General features: G+C 36.0%; 2 protein-coding genes across 26 annotated transcripts in view; one reads left to right on the forward strand and one right to left on the reverse strand.

Moving 5' to 3' along the window:
* The window catches only part of LOC126960839 (cytochrome b-c1 complex subunit 7), a 1,171,628-nt gene that overhangs the window by 521,935 nt on the left and 626,142 nt on the right, over positions 1 to 23,551 (forward strand). The window lies entirely within an intron of this gene.
* Positions 1 to 23,551, reverse strand: part of CPQ (carboxypeptidase Q) — a 498,229-nt gene that overhangs the window by 263,352 nt on the left and 211,326 nt on the right. For all 3 annotated transcript variants that reach the window (XM_050800514.1, XM_050800515.1, XM_050800516.1), the window contains exon 5: positions 210 to 417. In XM_050800514.1, coding sequence (XP_050656471.1) covers positions 210 to 417 — 208 coding nt within the window. The remainder of the gene's footprint in view (positions 1 to 209; positions 418 to 23,551) is intronic.

Below are 23,551 nucleotides of genomic sequence, written 5' to 3' on the forward strand. Positions count from 1 at the left end.
TGACTTTTTAGTAATACCCATTCTGACTGGTATGAGATGGTAAACATGGTAAAATTTTGATGAGAAAAAATATATATAAAGCTTCTGCCTTCGATGAATATATGAGGACCATCTAGGTGGTTTCATGTTCTCTCTTTCCCAAACTATCTCTAATAACTCAAACTAGAAGAGGAAACTGTATTCTTAGGCCAGCCTTCTCCTTCACTTACCTGTTCTGGATATTTGCTCCCAGTGATCTCTGCTACAGTGTTGAAGGAATCAGTATCTGGATAGGTCTTTGCCCCCATCTTTAGCTGAATGACAATTTTGATCCCACGAGAAGCCATTCTTGACATCATTTCTGCATCTTCCACCGTAATACAGGCTGTTGGAATCTTGGGCACGCCATCCTGGTATTCCTGAATACCTGTGTGAGGACTTGAGAGAAGAAGCCACCAGGTTACCTTGAAAGTGGAAACAGACCAAAAGACTTTTTTGAAAGCACCTGTATATTGATATTTGACTTCCACTTATCTTTGTTTGCATCTGGGAAACAGGAAAGGTGGGTAGTATTGATTTATCTGCTTTTGATGTGAACGTAATTTTTGTTTTTTGTTAAGAATAAATTAGAAACTTCAATTTAATAATCATCATATGTAAATTATTTGATAATTTGGATGATCCTTCAAAGTTGCAAATTGCCACAAACTCTGAAGGACATTAACAGTGCCTTCATGATCAAAAGGTACGCACATCTGTACAAGGAGACAAGCGAACTCTGAAGTTTATCAAGGCTGCAGACCAGAAGATCCACATGTCTGGAATAAAAGTGGCCCAGATACATGTAACTCTGTGGTTACTGCCTGCCAGTGGGCCTACTCTCTTCCCACCCAAACACAGAGGTCTAAATATATAACTTCACATTGGTGGTAGAACACCACACAGGAAAAGTGTAGAATAATGTCTGGGAATATATTCGTATTCTCACGAAGAAAAGTTGCTGAATAAATCCAGGCCCTTAATTTTACTGCCACAAGAGAAAAAAAACCTGTTATACTTTTGGCACTAAAGGAGAAATACCATCCCAACTGGTCAAATTTTTTCCTGCTAATTTCTAGATGTTTCTTACATTCATAGAAACTTACAATTGAAGCCTATATTAATCTGTTGATTCCAACTCTGTATCTACTAATGAAGCTTATCAAAGTCATTTTCTAAAATTGCCCTTTCGAACGGTTCCTTTTTACCCCTGAGATATGGCTCCAAACCCTCCCAAGCCACAGAGCTCTCAGGACCAAACTGTCACAGCTTCCAAGCGCATGCCACAGTCTATTCCTATCTTCTATTAAAGCACAGGCTAAAAACTTCCCTTTTGAAAATTAGTTTTTTCTTTTCATATTTCTATATTTGTTTCAGCTTGTCTCATATTTACAGAACAGCTTTCCTCCTCCTTTTACTCACAACACATTTCTCTCCGACAGATGATAGCTTGGTGCTGATCTCCTATAGAAGCAGCTGCAGTCTCCACATGCACAAACACAATGATGCAGTCTTATCTCTAACTATATTCTTGGTGTGATTGTATTGTTGTAACCATATTTTAGGTGACTATTTACTTAGAGAAACTGCAATGTAGAATGGTTAAAAACAGAAGGTCTGGAGCAAGACTGCTTGGGTTCAAATCTGGGCTTATTGCTAATTGGCCTGGGGCAAGTTACCCACATCTTTGTTTCAGGGGCATCATCTATAAATGGAAGTGATAATAATACCATTTCATAGAGTTATTTTGCAGAAATAATGAATATGTACAAGTAAATCAGTTACCCTCCAACACATTAATCAACCAAGGCATTTTAAATATTTATTTTATTAACTTGCCTATTCAATTATCCCTGCAGAAACTGTCTAATCTCAAGTGATTAGTGCCATCTGAGTATACCCTCTATGAACATTTCTAAAAAGTAGACTGCAGGCTGGGCGCGGTGGCCCACGCTTGTAGTCCCAGCACATTGGGAGGCTGAGACGGGCGGATCACGAGGTCAAGAGATCGCGACCATCCTGGCCAAAATGGTGAAACCCCATCTCTACTAAAAATACAGAAAAATTAGCTGGGTGTGGTGGCCGGCACCTGTAATCCCAGGAGATTACAGGGTTAGTGAGGAAGGAGAATCACTTGAACCCAGGAGGCAGAGGTTGCAGTGAGCTGAGATCACACCACTGCACTGCAGCCTGGGTGACAGAGCAAGGCTCCATAGAAAGGAAAGAAAGAAAGAAAGAAAGAAAGAAAAGAAAAGAAAAGAAAAGAAAGAAAGAAGGAAGGAAGGAAGGAAGGAAGGAAGGAAGGAAGGAAGGAAGGAAGGAAGAAAGAAAGAAAGAAAGAAAGAAAGAAAGAAAGAAAGAAAGAAAGAAAGAGAGAGAGAGGGGGAGGGAGGGAGGGAGGGAGGGAGGGTGGAGGAAAGAAAGCAAGGAAGGAAGGAAGGAAAGAAAGAAAGAGGAAAGAAGGAAGGAAGGAAGGTAGGAAGGAAGGAAGGAAGGAAGGAAAGAAGGAAAGAAGGAAGGAAGGAAGGAAGGAAGGAAGGAAGGAAGGAAGGAAGGAAGGAAAGAAGGAAAGAAGGAAGGAAGGAAGGAAGGAAAGAAGGAAAGAAAGAAAGAAGGAAGGAAGGAAGGAAAGAAAGAAAGAGAAAGAAAGAAAGAAAGAAGGAAAGAAAGAAGAAAGAAAGAAAAGGAAGGAAGGAAGGAAGGAAAGAAAGAAAGACAGAAAGAAAAGAGTATACTGCAAATTTTATTATTCATCAAAAGGAGTACAAAGATTTATCTTCCAAACCCAGAACTTGGAATACAGAGACCCTGAGTCTAAATCCCTGGGATGCATATAATTTACTCCAAATTCTGGTTCAGGTTCTGGGGTCACCTAACCTAGGTCAGACCCCAGCTCCAGCATTATTTGCAACTAAGATTACCTCTTTGTTTCTAAATGTCCTCATTTGTAAAGTGGAGAATAATGTTAGCATTGACCTCATCATATTGCTATGAAAAATAAAAGAGATAGTATACATAAAGGATTTAAGACAGTGTTTGGCACATAGTAATTACTTAGTAAACATTAGTTGTTATTACTTCTTCAGTGCTAATTTTTCCCACTGAGCTAGTGGAGTGATTAATGACCAAAAATTACCTTGCAACATGTAGGAAGACAATCTAAATATTTATTATTCATATTACCTTACGTGATGTCTGGGATTCAACAAACTCTCCTTGTTCTCAGACTCTTACTCAAGAGAAGGTCAGTATAACACTTCTTAACAGGCTCTTTTAAGTAATGTTTCTGGACAGATTTGTACTTACAGGTTTCTGGTAAGATTTCTTCAAGTGGGGACAGTAAGCCGGGCATGCACCCATGGCTCAGCTGAGGAGATGGCACTGAAAGGCATCTTCTAATTTTAATTTAAGATCTAAAAACCTTTGAATTTGTTTCTGAAACAAAGCATGTCTTCCAGTGGTGGAGCATCTATCATTGTTTCATAGAAGGAGGCAAAATGAAGACTCAGTTTTATTTAAAATCCTCTACTTTCACTGTAGTAAAATTATTCTAAAGGGATCAATCAGCATAAACACCACCTTCCTGTCTTCATTTACAAGACCCTTCTGCAGTTTATAAAAGCAAAGGGCAAGCTACCAAGGATGCCATAACAAATCTAAATAAGATTTAAAGATGAATAACAATCCTCTATAAACTCTTCCAAAAAACAGAAGAGGAGGGAACCCTTCTCAACTCATTCTACAAGGCCACCATTACTGTCATCAAAACCAGACAAAGATATCACAAGAAAACTACAGACCAAAAATCCCTTATAAATATAAATGCAAAATATCCTTAACAAAATACCAGCAAACAGAACCAGCAACATATAAAAAGGATTATATACCATAAACAAATGGAATTTATCCCAGGAATACAAAGTTGATTTAACATCCAAAAATCAATTGATGTAATATACTATATTAATATAATAAAGGACAATGCCACATGATTATCTCAGCAAATGCTGAAAAAGTATTTCACAAAAATCTAGCACTTTTTTTATGATAAAAATCACTAATCAAACTAATGAAAGAGTACTTCCTCAATCTGATAAAAAGCATCTACAAATATCCCACAGCTAACATCATATGTAATGGATAAAGACTGAATGCTTTTCCCCTGAGATCAGAAATAAGACAAGGATGTTTGTCTCCCCACTCCTATTAAACATTTTACTGGAGATTCTAATCAGGGGAATCAAATAAGAAAAAAGAAATTTAAAAAATTCCATATTGGAAAAGAAGTAAAAATATATCTTTTCACAGATGACATGATCTTTTTTTGAGTAAGTTAATATTTTTAATAAAATCTTATTCTAACTAATTATTTAGTTTTGTATTAATGCATTTTTAATATCAAAGCCAAATTTCTAGAGTGACATGATCTTATATACAGAAAATCCTAAGGAACACACACACACACACACAACTATTAGAACTAATTAAGAAGTTCATCAAGGTTATCAGATAAAAGACCAGTATACAAAAATCAACTGTACAGCAGCAATGAATAATGCAAAAGCAAAACAATAGCAAAGAGTAATCTGAAAATTAAATTAAGCAATCCATGTAATCATAATAAAAACAATAAAATAGTACAAATAAATTTATCCAACAAATGAGACCTGTACACTTAAAACTATAAAATATTGTTAAAATAAATTAAAGATCTAAATAACATGGTAATGCCCCCCAAGTTGATTTACAGATTTAATGCAATCCCTATCAAACTTCCAGCTGCTTTTTTAAAAAAAAGAAATTGACAAGCTGATTATAAAATTCATATGGAAAATCATTCAAAATAACCAAAACAAGTTAGAATAATAATAAAAAAAAAAGTTGGAGAACTCATGCTTCCATATTTAAAAACTTACCATAAAACTATAGTAACCAAGATAGCATGGTACTGGTATAAGGATAGATATATAAACCAATAGAGTAGAATTGAGAGTCCAGAAATAAACCCTTATAGGAATGGCCAAATCATTTTCAACAAAGATACCCAGACAGTTCAATAAGAATAGAAGAGGATTTTCAACAAATGGTTCTGGGCAAAGCAGACATCCACATGCAAAAGAATAAAGTTACATTCTTAAATCATGCCATATACAAAATAATTTCAAAATGAATCATAGCCTTATATGTAACAGCTAAAACTATAAAACTTCATGACTTTGGGAAAGGAAATTGTTCCTTAGAGACAACACCAAAATCACAAGCAACAAAATAAAAAACAGATAAACTGAGCCATCGAAATGTTAAACTGTTGTGCTTTAGAGGACACCATCAAAGAGTAAAAAAGGCAACCCATAGAATGGGAGAAAACTTTTACAAATCATATATCTGATAAGGCACTTGTATCTAAAATATATAAAGATTTTTTACAATTCAATAATTTTAAAATTCAATTATAAAAATGGGAAAATAATTTGAATAGACATTTCTCCAAAGAAGATATATAAATGGATTATAATTACATGAAAAGATGCTGAACATGATTAGCCATAAGGGAAATGCAAATCAAAACCTCAATGAGATGTCACTTTCCATCTAGTAGAATGGCTATTATCAAAAAGAAATAAAAACAAGCATTGGGGAGGATGTGGAGAAATTTGGATCCTTGTACATTGCATGTGAAATGGCAGCGTTACTCTGGAAAACAATTTGACAGTTCTTCAAAAAGTTAAACTTGTACTTATTACATGGCCCAGCAATTCTACTCCTTGGTACATACTATAGAGAAATGAAAATATATGCCCACATGAAGAAACATTACACACAAATATTCATAGCAGCAATATTTTTAAGAGTCAAAAGGTAGAAACAACCTTAATATCTATCAAATGATAAATATGTAAACAAAATGCAGTATAGCCATATAATGAAATATTACCAGCAATACAAAATGACATTCGGTACATGCTACAACATGGATGAACCTTGAAAACATTATTCTAAGTGAAAGAAGCTAGTCACAAAAGACCATATATTGCAAGATTCCATTTATATGAAATGCCCAGAACAGGCAGATCTAGACAGAGTGTAAATTCAATAACGTAAATTTCAGGTTTTAGATAGAAAGTAAATTTTAGGTTTCCCAGGACTGGTAGGGGAGAGTGGAATGTTAATAGGTATGAGGTTTCTTTTTGGGAATTTGAAATGTCCTAAAATTAGATAGTGATGGTGGTTGCACAACTCTGTGAATATACTAAAAACCATAGAGTTATGCATGTTAAAGGAGTAAGTTTTATTGTGTCTGAATTATATCCCAAATAAAACTTCTATTATAAAAATCAAAATAAGAATGCTAAGTTTCCAATTTTTCTTTAAGGAGAGAATCCTAGTATCTATCTCATTAAAAAATTATACTTCCATGGACCAAGCTGACGATATATGTAAAAGCAAAGCCTGCTGGTGTTTGTGCTTGCAAGATAGTATACCCCAAATATAAAATGAACATGAACAAATGTAAGTCTTAAATCAGTTTTTCAAATTTCATTAAATTTCTTGTGTATCTTATGAAAAGTGACATCATTTGAAGCCAGCAGAATATTTTCCCTTGATCTACATGAAATAAATGCAATGCTTAAATAAATAAGTTTGGAATTTCCTACCTGATTATCACACATCAATCAAACTCCCTTCATGTTAGGCAGTTCTGACTAGCTTCTTATAAAAGATACCAAGCCCTTTATGTTTCTGAGCATTTCAAAATTTGCAAAGCTCAAATCAATCCTTGAAAGTGAGTGTCAGCTTATAGGTTAAATACCCAACAAGAGGACACTTATGTATCTCAGTGAAGAATATGTAAGTCTGTGCAGGGGCATATAACACATTGACTAAAATAAAAATTATTCACAAATAGTTTAAAGCCTTGGAATATTTCCTAAAAAAAGATCTGGAGGTGGGAATCATAAAGATTGTGAGCTTTTGAAGCTATAATCTTTAGTTTCCATAGAAGTTTTTTTAAGCTTCTAATTAAAAGAGCACTTATTTTTCTTATTAGAAAAGCTTATTTGATTTAAAAATCAACTTTAAAATAACTCTTGGAAAATGTTCAATTGACTTTATTAATTTTTTTTATATCTAGCACCTTAAGAGTAAATTTACCTAAGACTTTTAAACTGTCATTAACAACACAAAAGCAAAAGTTTCATTTACACCATAATTCACAAAGGGAGAGCACTAAAATATTCTCAACTCCCATGGGTTTAAAAAAAAGAGAGAGAGAGAAGGAAAGGAAATCTGCTCAAGAGAGAGGAGATGGGACTAAATGTCCTTTCTAATTTTTATGATTCATTTGAGATGGCAGAAGAGAGGCAAGAAAAAGTCAAATTCTTGAATTCTATTCCATATTGATGACAGACTCCATATGAACAAAACTCAACAGACATGTTTATTATCTTATGTTCATCTGCAAATCTCACAAGAACACGATTACAGTGTCAGAAAAACGTAGCTTCTTCCAAAGTAGAGGAAAGCAGCCAATTCCACAAGAATGCAAGAAAGAAAGAAGATGGTCAAAATGTTAAGGGGAATAAAATTGTTTGGTATTTAACATCCACACCATACATGAAGGACTTCTGGCTTTTTCTCTTAAACATAAAAACATAAAAAAGATTCAAAGATATAGGAGGTAAGTTCCTGTGAAATAAAGATAAAAGAAAATTTAAAATAGCTAAAATTTTACACTTAATATTTTGTGAGCTAGAAGGTATTGAATAAATGTTAGCTTTTGTGTTTACTGTACATTCTGTAACCCATAATAAACATCACAAAATATATGAGTTTCCTTGTTTCCTTTCTGATTTAATTCTATTGTATGTTACAATTTCTGCTTCCTTGTACATCCTGTTGGTTTTGTTTCTCTGGATAATCTTGACTAATACAACCACCATTAGTCAAATTTTCTTCTATTTGCAGACAAATATATCCCAATGTTTGCCATGACCAAAATGATAAATCAGTGCGTTATATATTTCCAAATTATAAATATTAAGCCTTTTATCTCACAGATATATAACTTCCTGCCAAGTAAATCTGAATTAAAATTACTGTAAGAAGTTATTACACACCTAAATTATAATAAAATCTGGTACTGTGTAAGCTATGGGAAAATTATACATACAGGTTAAGCATCCCTAATCCAAAAATCCCAAATCCGAAATGCTCTGAAACTTTTTGAGCACCAACATGATGCCAGAAATGGAAAATTCCACACGACTTCTGTGGCCAGTGCCAGTCAAAATGCAGTTAAAATTTCGTCTCATGCACAGAAGTATTAAAATATTTCATAAAATTACATTTACATTATGTGTATAAGGTGTATCTCAAACACAAGTTAACTGCATGTTTAAGACTTGGGTCCTATCCCTATGATATCTCATTATGTACATGTAAGTATTCCAAAATCTGAAAAAATTCAAAATCCAAAACATTTCTGTTCCCAAGTATTTTGGATAAGGGATGGTCAATCTGTACATCCAATGCTGGTGGCACTTAAATTAGTTTGATCTTTCTAGAGTGTGATCTCCCACAATGCAGCAAACCTATAAAAATTCTGATTTTGTCTTGGTTATTTTGCTTTGGAGAACAAACTCCTCGGCAATATCGTAAAAAAAGAAAAAATAATTTGTATTAAGATGTTCTCTGCATCTGTATATGTATGTTGAATTCTGGAAGAAACCCAGGAGAGAAACTTCAGGAGAGGAATGGCAAAAGAGAAGATGTCTATGACATGTAAATGGGTTGAAAGCAGTGCATAGAAACGTAGATGAAATAATGTTAAGTTAAAAGAAAATAACTGAACACAGTACACACAGGATAGAGATTGAACATGAGTTTGCAATGATGTAAACTGAGTTCATATTCACTAGGTTCTTTGAGAAACTACAGTCACCCTCTGTAATCAAGCAAACTGCAGCATTAACAATAAATAGACTTAAATTCTTAGAAACATGTGCCACAGCCTGCTTAAAAAAAAAAAAAAAAAAAAACCTAGAAGCTAAGCCTGAAGCTATCACAGCAGCAATTTGAATCCTTGAAATTCTAGCTCCCAGGCATCTGAGCACCTGTGGCAAATTATTAGAAAGATATCTATTGAAATGTTCTTTCCTTACACCATCAGTTACATGAAATACTTGCAGCTGAATCTCTCCATAGTGCCAGCCCATCAGTGGTTCCATCTAGGCAGAATTACAAAGTTAATATTTTCTTGATGTCAATCGCATGTGTGTTCAAGGACTCTTCCAATACATCTGTTAATGTTTTAACTGTTTATTCACATTTGTGTACATCTTCTCTGCCTTTGAGGCAACAGACACATATTTTAGTCTTCTAATCTTTAGAAAAATTGTATATGAGGTATTTGTCCCACACAATGATATAGAAGAGGACAGAATTAATTCTGAAGACTGCTGGTGCCAATAAGAAATCAGTACTTAGTGAATTCAAAGGAGGAAAGTAACGTATACAAACAGCATCTGTGCATCATTATCAGTATAACTGCTTAAATACGCACACAGTATAACTGCGTATTTTCATGAAATAAGAATGGGTGACTTTTGGTATAAAATTTTCTTCCCCTTGGCCTTTTTTAAACCTTAGTTTGGTATCAGCGTTTTTTTCTTCCTGTTAGACATCACAGAAAGGCCTTTATTCAAATATGTAGTCATCTCTGAACGCCACAGATTTAAGGAAGGGTGATATTTTTGTTCCATAGATGACTAAAGCATACACCATTGTGTCAAAAATCACAAAATACCACAAAGAGATGTTAGGCTTTTTGACAGAACACTCCAAGTTAGCACTTACTGAGCATTTGCCCTGTGCCTGCCAGTGTGCTATGTGCTTTTCACACATTAATTCATTTACCAGTTATTACACACCTGTGAAGGACTCTTACTGTCCCCATTGTACAGATGACAAAATTGAAACAGAGAGTCTAAGCCTATGGTCTCACAGCTAGAAGTTGTGTTATATTCTAGAATCTATAGAATCTATCTTATATTGCCCCTCATCCTTTTGGGATGATGACGATTACTGTTAGTAGCAATAAAAATGATTACTATCTAATGAATATTGATGATATATACTGAGATAAATAATTTCATACATGACCTTATTTAATCTGTATATAAATTCTGAGATAGGTGCCGATATACTCATTTCTGAAGTGAACTAACAAATACAGAGTCCATGAATGGGTCAAGTACTCTGGGCAAGAAATGAACTTTGTGACCAGGCTTTTATTCTTTCCAGGTTTAAGGGAACCTATTTAAGTAACACAGTACCTTTTAATCTTTATATTCCTTCTGATAATCATACCAGAAAAAACAATATATATAAAGCACTGTACTGTGCCTGATAGACATGTGGTTTATAAATGGTAGTTATGATCATCACCACCCATATTTTGCATGTTCTTCTATACCGAAGTATCACTCATCTTTGTATTTATTTTATACCCATTTACACACATTTACGTCTTCTGTATAGACACTATCTATTTTGCTTTTGTGTACCTAGTGTCTATAAGCTCAATTTCTGGACCAAAGTAGGTGCTCTGAAGATGTTTATTGAATTTTGCTAGTCTGTGGCTTCTAACACCAACTTTCTTTCATTATAGAATCATCTCTTTGATCTTTATTTGCAGTTTTTCTTCAGGCTAACTTTAGCATTTAGTTATTATGTGTCAGAATAACATGGAAGTCTTGCTAAAACAGATTTCTGGCCCAACCTCTAGAATTTCTGATTTAGTAGGTCCAGGGTGAGGCCAGAGAACTTTCATTTCTAACAAATTCCCACATGATGCTAATGCTGTAAGTCTAGAGTGCTGGAGACTTCAAGACTTCACCAGCGGAAAGAATTTATTCAAAGATATGTCCTTGTCAATGAAAAAAGTGTGATCTCAACAGGCGTCACGTTCACAGACTCGATCACAAATACACCTAAGTACTTACCATGGGCAGGACACTAATGCAGATGCCGTGAAAGAATCAGTCCCTGCTATCAAGCAAATGGCATTTATTTTGAACAATATTAGATCCATGCCCAGTGTGACTATAGAGTTATGGATTTAATGATTACAGTAACAAATCTGCTCAAACTCACATTTAAAAAGGAGTGTTTTTTTCTCTAAAACCATCATCACGATGGTAGGCTGCACAGTTATTGTGTCAATTGCCCATTGCTGTTAACAGTTTTGGGATTTTTCCTCTGAAATTGCCTTCCGAGCATTTGGCAGCCTTCCAAATGGTCTAAATGAAGGCAAAAGTTGGTGCTTTAAAATTAGAATTAATTTTTGAAAACAGCCAAAATATGATTAACAAAATGAATGAATGATTTGGGGTTCAAATCAAGATATATTATAAAATAATGAGACTTATTTGTAACTTGTAGCTCATCAATTGGCCATAAAGACCATTTTAAAAGAGATTAGAAATGTTTACATCAATGGCACCTGCACTAGAATATGCGTTTAGACTTAGAAGTTATTTATATGATAATACTGATTAGATGTATACATTCTAGTATATTTGTTTCCAAATGCTCTAAAAATTATTTATTCCAACAGAATTTCAAAAAAAAATTGCAGCAAACTAAAAAACCAGTAATAAGGAAATTGTAGTATAAATTACGGTGTTCAATTTCAGTGGAATATTTTGCAGTCATTAAAATGTTAATTATGCAGTGTAGGAAAAAGATGAAAAATTTGATATATATAGAAAATGTCAAGTTGTATGTAAACTATGATAAGCAATATAAAGTTTTATACACAGGGAATAGAGGAAATATGGGATAATAAAAATAGGTTTGAATGGCAGGGGAAATGACAGGATTTTTTCCTTGTGAATTTTCTCATTTTCATATAACTACAAAATTTATACTTTAAAAAAATCAGTCTTTACTTTAAAATTTCTATTGACATTTTCCTAGGCAACAGAAAAGTATGAACAAGGCTAATCATAAACATTGTGAGAATGAAGGTATGAGTGTTTATGTATGTATATAATATGAGTTATTGAATACGTCTGAAGTCAGCTAAAGAAACTCCCTGAAAACAGATGCATAGGGGCAAAGATTCCCCAATTGTTTGAGAAAGTGTATACAATGACCTGCCACATAATTTATAGATGTGAAGGTGAACATGAGTCTATAAGATGACCACAAGGTCTAAATCAGATTCCCAATCTAGATACAAATGATCGGTGTATCAGTTAAGACAGGCAAACTTATTCACTGATAACAAACAGCCCCTAAGATTTCATTCACTAAAACAAAGTTTCCTTTTCTTCTCACATTACCTATACATCCCAGGCCAGTTGGGTGTTCACGTTGGCCTCAACCTCACTCTGGGATCCACGCTAATGGAGCAGCCACTCTCTGGAAAGCTGCCAGTCACTGTGGCAAAGAGGACAGCACTCGGAAAGGTCTCTCTCATCAGTAATTAAATGCTCTACTCACATCTCATTGGTTAGAAAAAGTCACATGTCCTCACCCAAACTCCAAGGGATGGAGACATACAGCTCTGTTTTATGCAGGCGAAGAGCCAGAAATATCTAGAAACCAGTGCTAACGATTACCATAGGGAGCCAAGAGTGACTCAGTGAAGACAAAGGGTGGAAGGAAATCAACATGGGACTGAAACTGGGCACCATAAAAACACACTAAAGACCAAATAAAGGAAGGGAAAGTCATATAACTCCGCAACCACTAAAAATATATTTTGAAGAATATTTAATGCCACAAGAAAGTGATTAAAACATGTTTCAAAATTGTGCATATACCATTACCTCAATTTTGTATTTATGCAAATTGATTAATTATATAGCAAAAAATGACTTAAAAAATAGGGGAAAAGGTAAAAGTGATTTTGTCTGAGTGGTGGGATCATGGATGAGTTCTATGTTCTTCTTAACTTTTCTACATTTTCCAAGTTTGCAAAAAGAGTAAATATTACATTTATAATAATAAAAATAACATCAACCTATATAACATTCTTAATTTTTTAAAAAAAGCTGTAAGTTCAACTGCTTTTTTACTCTACCAACCTGACTATAAAGTGTCAGCTTAATATTGCTTTATTCGACCATTTTTATTCATTTCTTTCTATCAGCACCTTTTCTAAATAGTCTTAAACTGATTAATAGTGATGAGTGAAGCAGACAGATCTTCAAAGGATTTGATTCTGTTGCTGAGCTTTGAAGAATTAGTGGGTGTGTTCCTTCCTTCATTTTGCTGTTTTAATTAATAATCTGGTTTAAGAAATTGAGAAATTAATTTTTTCTTTCAAAAAGAAAATACTTTTTAGGGAAAAAAGAAGAGCTAGGGAAGGTATAAGAAACATTGCCAAGAACTTAGCATTCACAAAAAATGCCACAATACAGGCTGTATTCTTCTCACATGTCTTGGAGAAAATAGGTGATGCTAGAAAATAAATGCCTTTAAGGCAGAAGGAGTCAGGGTTAGGGACTGTTGGGCAGCTCAAATGCAGTATTCAGTTGATGTAAAATACTTTCATCTGGTACTTTGAAGTAGGCAAATGTATTCTTTTTTAAACCACAAAGTCAAAGTATAAACAGGACACTGGAAAAATGGCATTTTATAAACATCTGGATAGTGTGTTCCTAAGGCCTAGGCCTAAGGATTCAGGAATCAGCTGGCAATAATTCCAAATCCATCACTGATTAAAACACTTTTCAGACATAAATCTCAAGTAGTTGCTGTAGTTTCAGATTGCACTGGAACATTCTTTTAGATTTAATTCACTTCATAAACACTATGGTGACGTATAGCTTTAAATTTAGAGTTTGAATTTTAAAAAGGAGGGGTAAGTCAAATCATCCAAAAATAGATGAAGGTTAACACCAAAAAACTGTAATCAAAGGGAAACTATGAATTCTACACTTAGAGCTATAACTTAAATTTTGTGAGAAATTAACACCTATAAATATGTTAAATCATACAAAAATGCTATCAAATATTTAATCAATTCTCCATAATAAGATATTTTCTGCTTTTAAATATAGCAAAATAGACATAATTTTAAAAACCATTTTTCCTAGTCGCCTTACAAGAATATTATATAATCTAAAGGGTCTCATTTGCCAAGAAATTTCCCTAAACTACCTGGTATAATGTCTTAAAACCGCCAACAGATTCGCTGAGCTTGTCATGAACCTCTTGCTTTTATGAAAAAAAATCATTCAACAAACCTGTGATGAGGCATATTTACCAATTACCAGAATGTAAATGTTTGGTTACCAGGTTGACTGGCAACAAAAAGTTTCTAGCTCTGTAAAAGGAGTGAAAAGGACTCACGGGTTAAATTAACTCATTCTGGCCACTTAATCATGCAATTAGAAATATTAAGCCAATTCAAAAAACATCTATTGGGTACTTAGCTGAGCCAGCTTCTGTGGCAGGCAATGGAGATAGGCTACATCTGTGAACAAAACAAATGAAATTCCTGCCTCTAAGGAAAACAATTTCATCTTTCCAAAAGCTTGTTGAGATTATATGCCAGACTAACCTATATGCCGCCCTCAGGCTCTCCACCTTACTCCCTAAGACAGGCATGGTTTATCTATTTATCTATATATGTCTAGCATTTAGTATACACCCTAGTACAGAGGCACTTAATAAATATTTCATAAATAAATGAGTGAATGGAGTGAAAAAGTTATACATTATTATTTTCATTATTATTCCTGTTAATGGGGGATAATGAATTTAGCATCGACAACTTGAGTTTAGAAAAAAATTAACCTCTCCTTCTCATCGTGCTCTCCCTAACTGTTCTCAAACCCCATGGGTCTATTTTAAATCAATATCATCTGAATTTCTAACTAAGTCTGTCAAAGAACCAGTCACACAGCAATTCCAAAGAAAGTTCAGCTTAAGAGGCAAGGCCGTGTTGCAACCCCTCCAAAGTCAGATAAACTGAAGGTGAGTGGAATAGGAATTCAATAAATAGCCACCCTCCACAGGGTAGCATATCGACCATACACACCAGGAGGGTCCCACTGGGCATAAGGCATGAGATACCTGGGTACACGTCTATGTGCTGCTCAGCGCTAAGTCAGACAGGTGTGCAGAACCTCCTTCTCTGTTATTCTTCCCCAAGACAGAGACAGCCCACTGTGGTGGTTTAATCTCAATACCCACCTCTCTACTCCAGACAGACTCACAGGCTCTCATTGAGTGAGAGAACTAGTTCAAGTGTTCAAACTGGATAGAGCTCAGCTGTTGTTCGGGGAGCTGTTGATTCTAAGTTAAATCCTGGAGAGGCAGAGTTACCATATGATCCAGAGAAACTAACATTCAAATCCAGCTTTCACACCAATGGTATGACCCCTCACCACTCCCTGGCCATGTTCCAATTTTTATTATTTTATTATTATTATTGTTATAAATATCAGTAATAACACCTAACATTTTGTCACTTAGAATTTACTAAGCCTGTTCTCATAAATTTTACCTACTTTACACAATAATCTCATAAAGTAGAAAGTGTTACTTAGTTTAACTGTGGAGACACTCTGGCTCAAATTTAAGTAATTTGCCCAATATCACACAACTAGGAATGAAAGGAACTGGAATTTGAATCAATACCTACAAGAAATGTTTTCTGGGAGAGACATACTCTCACTCCTCTCCTCATGCTGTGCCCCATCCCCATCCTATTCCTCCAATTAGCTATTGGTGCTTATTTCCCTATGTTTGAAAATACAGAGGACAAGTAGATGTAGGAAGCATTTTTAAATATTACTGAAATAAAGATATTTATTCAAAACTCATTCAACAAACATTTATTGAGGCACTCTTTTAGTTTTGGAAAATATGGCAGTGAATGGGATATTTTCTTACCATGGTTTGTGACCCTTTTGGGTTTCCTATAATCTTGCGCTCTGCATTGTTTTATCTTTGAATATTTTCTGTATACAGTATATATTGTGTATACTGCTTCTTGGGCCAATTGGCTCTTTGAGGTTCCTGTACCCTTTAAGAACACAGACATGTCCCTTTAGACTTCTGATGAGCCCACATAAATCATCATCTCTGAAGTTTCTGTGGTCTGCAGCCTCCTTCTCTCCTGTTGGGGTGAAGGAAAAGTTTTGGGTGGGGCCATGCATAAAGTCTCAAAGAACTTATAGGAAATCAGAGAACTCCAGATGGCAATATCTTCCATCATCTCCAACTGAGAGAATGTGGCCAAATCTGGAGAGTGGGGACTGGAACAGCTAAATATACTAGTTGCCTAGGTCAGTTTGACAGGGTGAGGCACTTCAGGCCTCCAGTTCCAGAATAAGCTGGTTAGGAAGTGAGAGAGGAATAGTGTCCACCTCCCCTAAACCTTCCTTTTGGCACAAAACACCCTCTCTCTCAATTCTCAATATCATTCTTCCTCAAGCTATTTCCATAAATGTCTGGTGTATGTCCAGACAAAAGTACTAGCTGCTCGGGAGGCTGAGGCAGGAGAATTGCGCGAACCCGGGAGGCGGGGCTTGCAGTGAGCGGAGATCCGGCCACTGCACTCCAGCTTGGGCGACAGAGCGAGACTCCATCTCAAAAAAAAAAAAAAAAAAAAAAAAAAAAAAGTAATACTGGCTATTACCAGTGATAGCAGTTACTATGTAGCCGATAATCATAAAGACCAATAATAATTATACATACCATTAAAATATGCCAGATCTAATTTGTTAGTAATTGTATTTGACGCCAACATCAAAACCATTCATGAGGTCTCAGACTTCATAGTCTGTCACTTATGCAGTATGATCATCTGCTCACAACTTTAAAAGCCATTAAGTGACTTTCCAATCAAGACCATCCATTCTCCATAAAACTCCTTGGCAATGCTGTCACTGAGACACTTTGGCGTGTAGCTACTCACTTGAGAAGAGCCTAGCAAAGCTGTTAGCACACCAACATGGCACATGTATACATATGTAACAAACCTGTACGTTGTGCACATGTACCCTAGAACTTAAAGTATAACAAAAAAGAAAAAAGAAAAAAAAGAGGAAAACAATGCTGCAATCAAAGCATTTCCTGAAACACTAAATAAAATAGTACTGTATTCATTAATGCAGCAAAAGCATATAATCAGTACATTCTTGACTACGAGAAACCTAGGAATCCTTTTCCTCTCCTACATGCCATATGCAAAAGAAATAAGCTCATTAATTCAGCCTCAACTGTTCTTCCCTTTTCCCTCACCTTCACCACACTTCTCCTCCTGCCCAATTTCACTATCTCTATTGCCTCCTCCACCTGTATAAGCAGATACTTAGTCCAGGGTCAGCCTTCAGGTTTTTGCACTCTTTTTATACTTTTATTACTTGAAAATTTCTTCCCCTGTCATACATTCAACTATCGGAGCTATTTAAAGTCCTGCTTCCCACTCCAAGTCTAAACCTCCAACTCTGGCCTCGCTTCTAAGCTCCTGACATTTGTTTCCAATTACCTGACATTTCCACCTGGATTGAATCCCAAACCAAAACCATCATCCTTCCCTTCCCCTGCTCCAAACACATTTCCTTGTATTCCTACAATGGCTACCGGCTTGAAATCCTAGAAACTTAAGTTCCTATTCATTTTTTTTCCTCCATATCTGAATTGGTTAGAATCAGATTGTAAGATCAACTGCATGTAACAGAATCTCGAAATCTCAGAGGCTTCAACAAGGCAGTTTATTCTTTTCTCATGTAGAAGGCTAGTGAAATTTAGTCAAGGGATGGTGTGACAGAATTCTGTTCCATGAAGTTCTTTGGGACTCAGTCTCCTGCCAGCTCATCCCTCCAATATTGCTAGGGTCCAAATTAGCAGCTGCACCTAGACCAAGATGGCAGGTAATCTAAGAAGCAGGATGGAGGAAGTATCTGATAAAGAAGAAAGAGGTAAAACGTGGGTCAGCCATCTTTTAGGCATGCTACTGCATGATACTTCTGGCCAGAACATCATCACACAGGCACACTTAGCCACAAGCAAAGCAGATAAATAGGGTCTTCATTTTAGATAGCCATGTTTCCAGCTAAAAATCAGGGTTTTTATAACTGTAAGAGAGTAAAGAACAGATATGTATGTGTCTGACACCATGGTTCATATCTAATTGTTCTAATCCTTTATGTCGTAGCTCTACAATATATCTAGAATCAGCACTGCAATTCTAAGCCCTAATCACATCATTCTCTAGTCAAAAATCTTCAATGGCTTTCCAATGCTTATCAAAGTAAATCCATATTCCTAAACTAGCTCCTTAAGATCACCCAAAATTTGATTACAAATTATTTTTTTGATTTTATCTAACACATTGTCCAAAATTGAGACAGCCTAACTACTTGCCGTAATAATTACTACCACTTACTGAGCACGAGAAGGTTTACATAGATTATAACCAGTCTTTCTCTCCTCTCTCTCTCTCTCTCTCTCTCTCTCTCTCTCTCAGACAAACGCGCGCACACACACACACACAAATGCAAAAATCAATATTATTGTCCCCAAATTAAAGATGAGTAATCTGAGATTTAGAAAGGTTAAGCAACCAGGCATGGTCCCATATGTATAAGTGGAAGGGCTGGGATTTAAAGGCATAGTTGTGTGGTCTCAAAATACATTGCTTCTCTGCATCCTCCACCCCATCGCCTGTAATACACACTGCTAGTCATCAAACAAGCTGTCCTCCTTCATGGCTTTGCTTATGCCACTGCCTCACCCATGACACCCGTATCCTTCATCCCTGTTGAGATCCCATCACTTGTTGACATTCAAACCATTTTCCATGGCCAGTTAGCATACTTCATGAAAGTTTCTCTGAGTTGTTTGTGCTTTCTCCCTCTACCTGTATCCACAACAACCAAAAGTGCTTTTCTTCCTGAGTGCCCACATATTTTTTTTTGTATTTCCTTTAAAGTCCTAATCATACTCTATCTTATGTCGGGGTTGGCACTATCCCAGCCTGGCCTCTCTCTAGGCTTCTCATTCTCAGAGTGCTGGCCCTTTGTGTTTGTCATGTATATATGACCCCTGTGGGTAGCAATAAGTACCAGATAATTAGAGTAATTATCTAATTTTTGTTTAATAAATAAATATGGATTTAAACATGCCATGTTTGTTTAACAATAGGCACATCTGTTTTAGATGTATCTCCACAGACGGTTGAGTATGTTCTCTGCAATAACTTCTGATGCCAGAATTAGCAAAGGGAAGTGAGAATGTGAAGAATTTGTCACAATCCATTGACATCCTCATCATGTACTTACACGTCTTCAGGGTCAGAATGTACTAATTGGGAAATAGAAGATCTCGTAAGCTTAGTGACCTAAACAACCTTCCTCAATCCTTATTGCTTTTCTCCATTCCATTTAGATTTTGTCCTCTCAGCTCTGACCCCACTCCATTAACTTCTTGCCCTTTTCACTGTTCTTCCCAATTTTCTGCTTAGTCTTAGTCATAAAATTCTAAATTACTGGTAAAAAGCAAAGCCCTTTCTTAGACAACTGGGCATATAATTTTGCTCCAAACTAGAGTTTCTTGGTTTGGTTTCTATTTTTTATATTCTAAAATGCTCATGCTGGCTTAGAAGTACAATCTAGACAATTTATATGATGTAGTACCAAAAAAGATATCACAATCTTATTCATTTTTCTATCACTAGTGCAAAGCCCAGTGTCAAATGCATAAGAGAGATTTAACAACTGCTTAAAGAATAAATGAATGAATCCAGAAGAAAGATTGCTTTATTTCTGACCCTTCCTCCATTATATTTCAAAGAGTTAAAATGTCCATAAAAAATCAAAATACATTTTAAAATTCAAAATAAACCAGCATTTATTACCAAGACACTCACATTGAAAATCCATTTACTAATTTTGAAAATAGGTACTACAGTTTCTTGCTTCAGTACAACAGGCAGTATATTAATGTTGCTTAAAGGTAAGCCATTGAGAAGGAAAAAAGGAATAAGGAATTTTTGTTTAGAATTTTAGGTTAAGTGTCCAGAGGCTAAGACTTATCCTGCTTCCTCCCTATTGAGCCAGGAGCTTAACTCCACCCTGAAGTGAAAGGAGAACCAAGGCAACTATTCCAGCATACCCACCCTATGAACTGGAAGAGCTCCTGTTGGCTGAACACATTGGCACACCCCATGTTCACCAGCTCCAATCTTTCCCTCTGCTCAATACCAATCAATGCCTACTTAGAAAAAGCTACTTTCCCACTCCTCATGGTCTGCCAAGGAAAGAAACTGTTACTGGACCAAGGAGCTTCAGAGAATTGGAAAAGGTATTCAAACACATTGAGTAAACCATTCAAAGGACTGATTTTTATAAGCACATGGGAAAATTGCCAATATAAATAAAAAGCGAACCTCACAGCTTTGAAACCATGGCCATAGCAATAATAGCTAAGCTTTTCAACTGAGAAATTGCCTGTATTGAAAATAAGCTACTATTAGTGATTTGGTTTTTTCTACTGAATATCTCCTCAGTATCTACATTACTCACTTGGTGTCTTAGAAAATGTGTTAAACTCTTGTAATCCATGGCATGATCACTGCACACATTGTAAAGGTACTAAATGTACCCACAGGAGAGCACTGAGGTAAGAGTGGCAAGGACAACATGGCAGGTAAGCTTTCAGTGTGCTCAGAGTCACTAAAAGAGTTAATAGAACTCTCAACATTCCTAGTAGAACTGTTTGGTACTAGGGCCAACCTATAAGGTCAGAGATAGACCTAGTTTATTTAATGAGAAGCCTCAGCCCCTGAGATTTAAATTTAAGTCTTTTTGGAGAATAATTTGGCAATCTCTGTTAAAATTAAAAATCCATATTTTAAATCCAGAAATTCCAGATATTAGTAATTGCTATAAATAAGTACACAAAATGTATGTACTTCATTTTAAATTATAAGACTGTAACAGTGACAAATAAAAATCAGCATGTCTATCAACAGGGAAATGGCCAAATATACCACAGACATCATGCAATGAAAGAATCCGAAGGAGTTAAAAGCAATGAGGGAGAAGTTCTACTTCTAAGTATAATGTAGTTTTTCATGGCAGGCCAACATGCCCACTAAAAACAACTAGAAAAGTTAAATAAATTACAAAAATCACATATTTAAGGACATTAGGAAGTTAATGAAGCCAAAAGTTCTAACAACAGTAAAATTCTAGAAAGGAAAGATTTCAGAGGTGATCTGAGGACATGCAGCCAACTTCAGGGACATTTGCCACCCTGAGCTGGCTCATTCTAGAGAAAGGAATCTAGGGTAGGTTCAGGCAGAGGGAAGCTACTGGGACAAAGAAACCAGCAGATCCTCTGGAAACCACGTAGAGCTTCGATGGTAAAATTGAAGATTTGAGGAGCCTTGAACACAGAGGCAGTCTCCCTGTCAAGTTATTTGTCATGTTCAGAAGCTGCACGGGGCAGAAGACTAAAGAGCTAAGCCCAAATCTCTCAAAAGCAGACCAGATATTCTGCAGTCTCTTAGTGCTGAGGAGACAAAGAATTACAATCAAAAGCCCTGGAGGGCCATGCTTCTGAAATAGGGAGAACAAAAAATAATTTAACAAAATTGCAACCTGTTCTCATGCAACTTAGTCAGTCATTGGATTAAGGCAATCAGTCTTTCAACCTGATCTGCCTAGTAGAGGAAAGGTAAACGTATGGAGCATCAACAGCTTTTTAAAACAATGCCTGGCATTCGAACAAAAAATATTAGGCATACAAAGAGTTAGAAATACATGAATGACAGTCAAGAGAATAAAAACAATGAAGTAGTGCTATATGCACTGATCATTTGGCAGCTGAGTTGTTAGAAAAAAGCACAAAACTACACACAAACACACATACACACGCATATACCTATGTCAGTGCATAGGAACAAAGTCTGGAAGAGTATAGATCAAACTCACCTTGTTCGTTATATCTAAGAATACTGACCTCAATAGGGTGGTGGGAGTAGTCAAGTAAAACGTTAATCTATATTATTCAAATCTTTGTATTTTTTAAAGCAATGAATTATCAAAACTACCTAAATAGTTCAGTCACCTCAGGAGTGAGGAAATACACATAGCTTTCTGCATCACAGGAAAAGATTGTAACATGTGGGAAATTAGTGAGCCAGCAACCCATCTGCCCTGAAAGGGCAAGAGAGAGACTGGTGGGTGGGGAGCAAATGGGAGACCTCTGCTCATTAACTAACCCAGCAGAGGTGATTCTGGTTATGCCCATTTTGCTAATATAATTTTGCATTAGTAATTTTCAGTTGGGTAGGGAAAACAAAGAACTAACATGTAGGATATCAGATGCTGCTGTGCAAGGAACACAGAAGTTAAGCAAGGAATTAGAAACAGAAGGTAAACTCAAAGTAGGTAGAAGATTATCTGATAAAAGCAAACACAGATGCACATACCAGTCTTCATGAGGCCTGCCACAAGAGAGAGAAGATGAATAATCCAAAAGAAACACTCAAAGTGAGGAGCTGAGGGACAGTGTGCAGAAGGTTCTCTAGTAAGGCCTGGATTCCCCCCAAGAAGTATTAATATCTCCTTCTCCTGTGTACCTACCAGACTTCACATTTCCCTTAGTACACTCTCCCTTAAGACACAGTCTTCATAAACACATCTTCTCCACACTCATTTAACACTGAGTCCCCAGAAGCCAGACACCACACTGGGGGTACCTCAATATCCTGCCTCACTCTTAGGAGGGTGGCCATACATGGTAGGTACTCCAAACTTGTTTATGATTTAAGCCAAATCTTAAATCACCAAAGAGATCTCTCATCATGGTGTTTATCAGCAAGAAAACAATCAGACAATGACTTTGCAGGGCCCCATTCACTGGGACACTCAGTTTTGAATTATGAATTGAATACTGCCTGCTTAGCATGATGCTAAACTCAGTTTCTGACAGCATAAGAATTATCACGACTTGTCTCTTCCCAGTCTGCTTTCTGATCAATCTTGCTTTCCCATACCTCCTAAATGGGTCAGCAGTTTTGAGTTATGAGGAACACAGGGACAAGAAAAGTAACAAGAAAACAAACCTTTAGGAACAGTTCCCAGTGGAGGACCAGTATACAGGAAGCATGTAATAAATATTTATTGACTACCTGACAACTAAAATGTCTTTTCTGGATGCAATGTGTATAGCAGTTGTAAAAGAATGACTAAAAGCTGCTGCACTATTCAAGCATTCCACACTTACTCCAGTTAGGGAAGATTTTTCATTTTTCATTTTGATAGCTGACCAACAACCCTGTGAAATTTTCCTCTGATCGTTTATCCTTATCTGAGGATAAGACTGCTTAAGGGCAAACAAAGCTCTTTTGAAAATCTTCTGTTCAAAGCAGAAGCCGTGGGAGAAATGACTTCATAAGAGGAGATCTAACTGTGTTCCTTAAGTAGAGGAGGAGGTGGTTTGTTTGTTTGTTTATTAATAAACATGCAGATGCTCCTCAGATCCCTCTGGGCTCTACTTT

The sequence above is a fragment of the Macaca thibetana genome, chromosome 8 (assembly GCF_024542745.1).
Source record: "Macaca thibetana thibetana isolate TM-01 chromosome 8, ASM2454274v1, whole genome shotgun sequence".
Taxonomy (NCBI): domain Eukaryota; kingdom Metazoa; phylum Chordata; class Mammalia; order Primates; family Cercopithecidae; genus Macaca; species Macaca thibetana.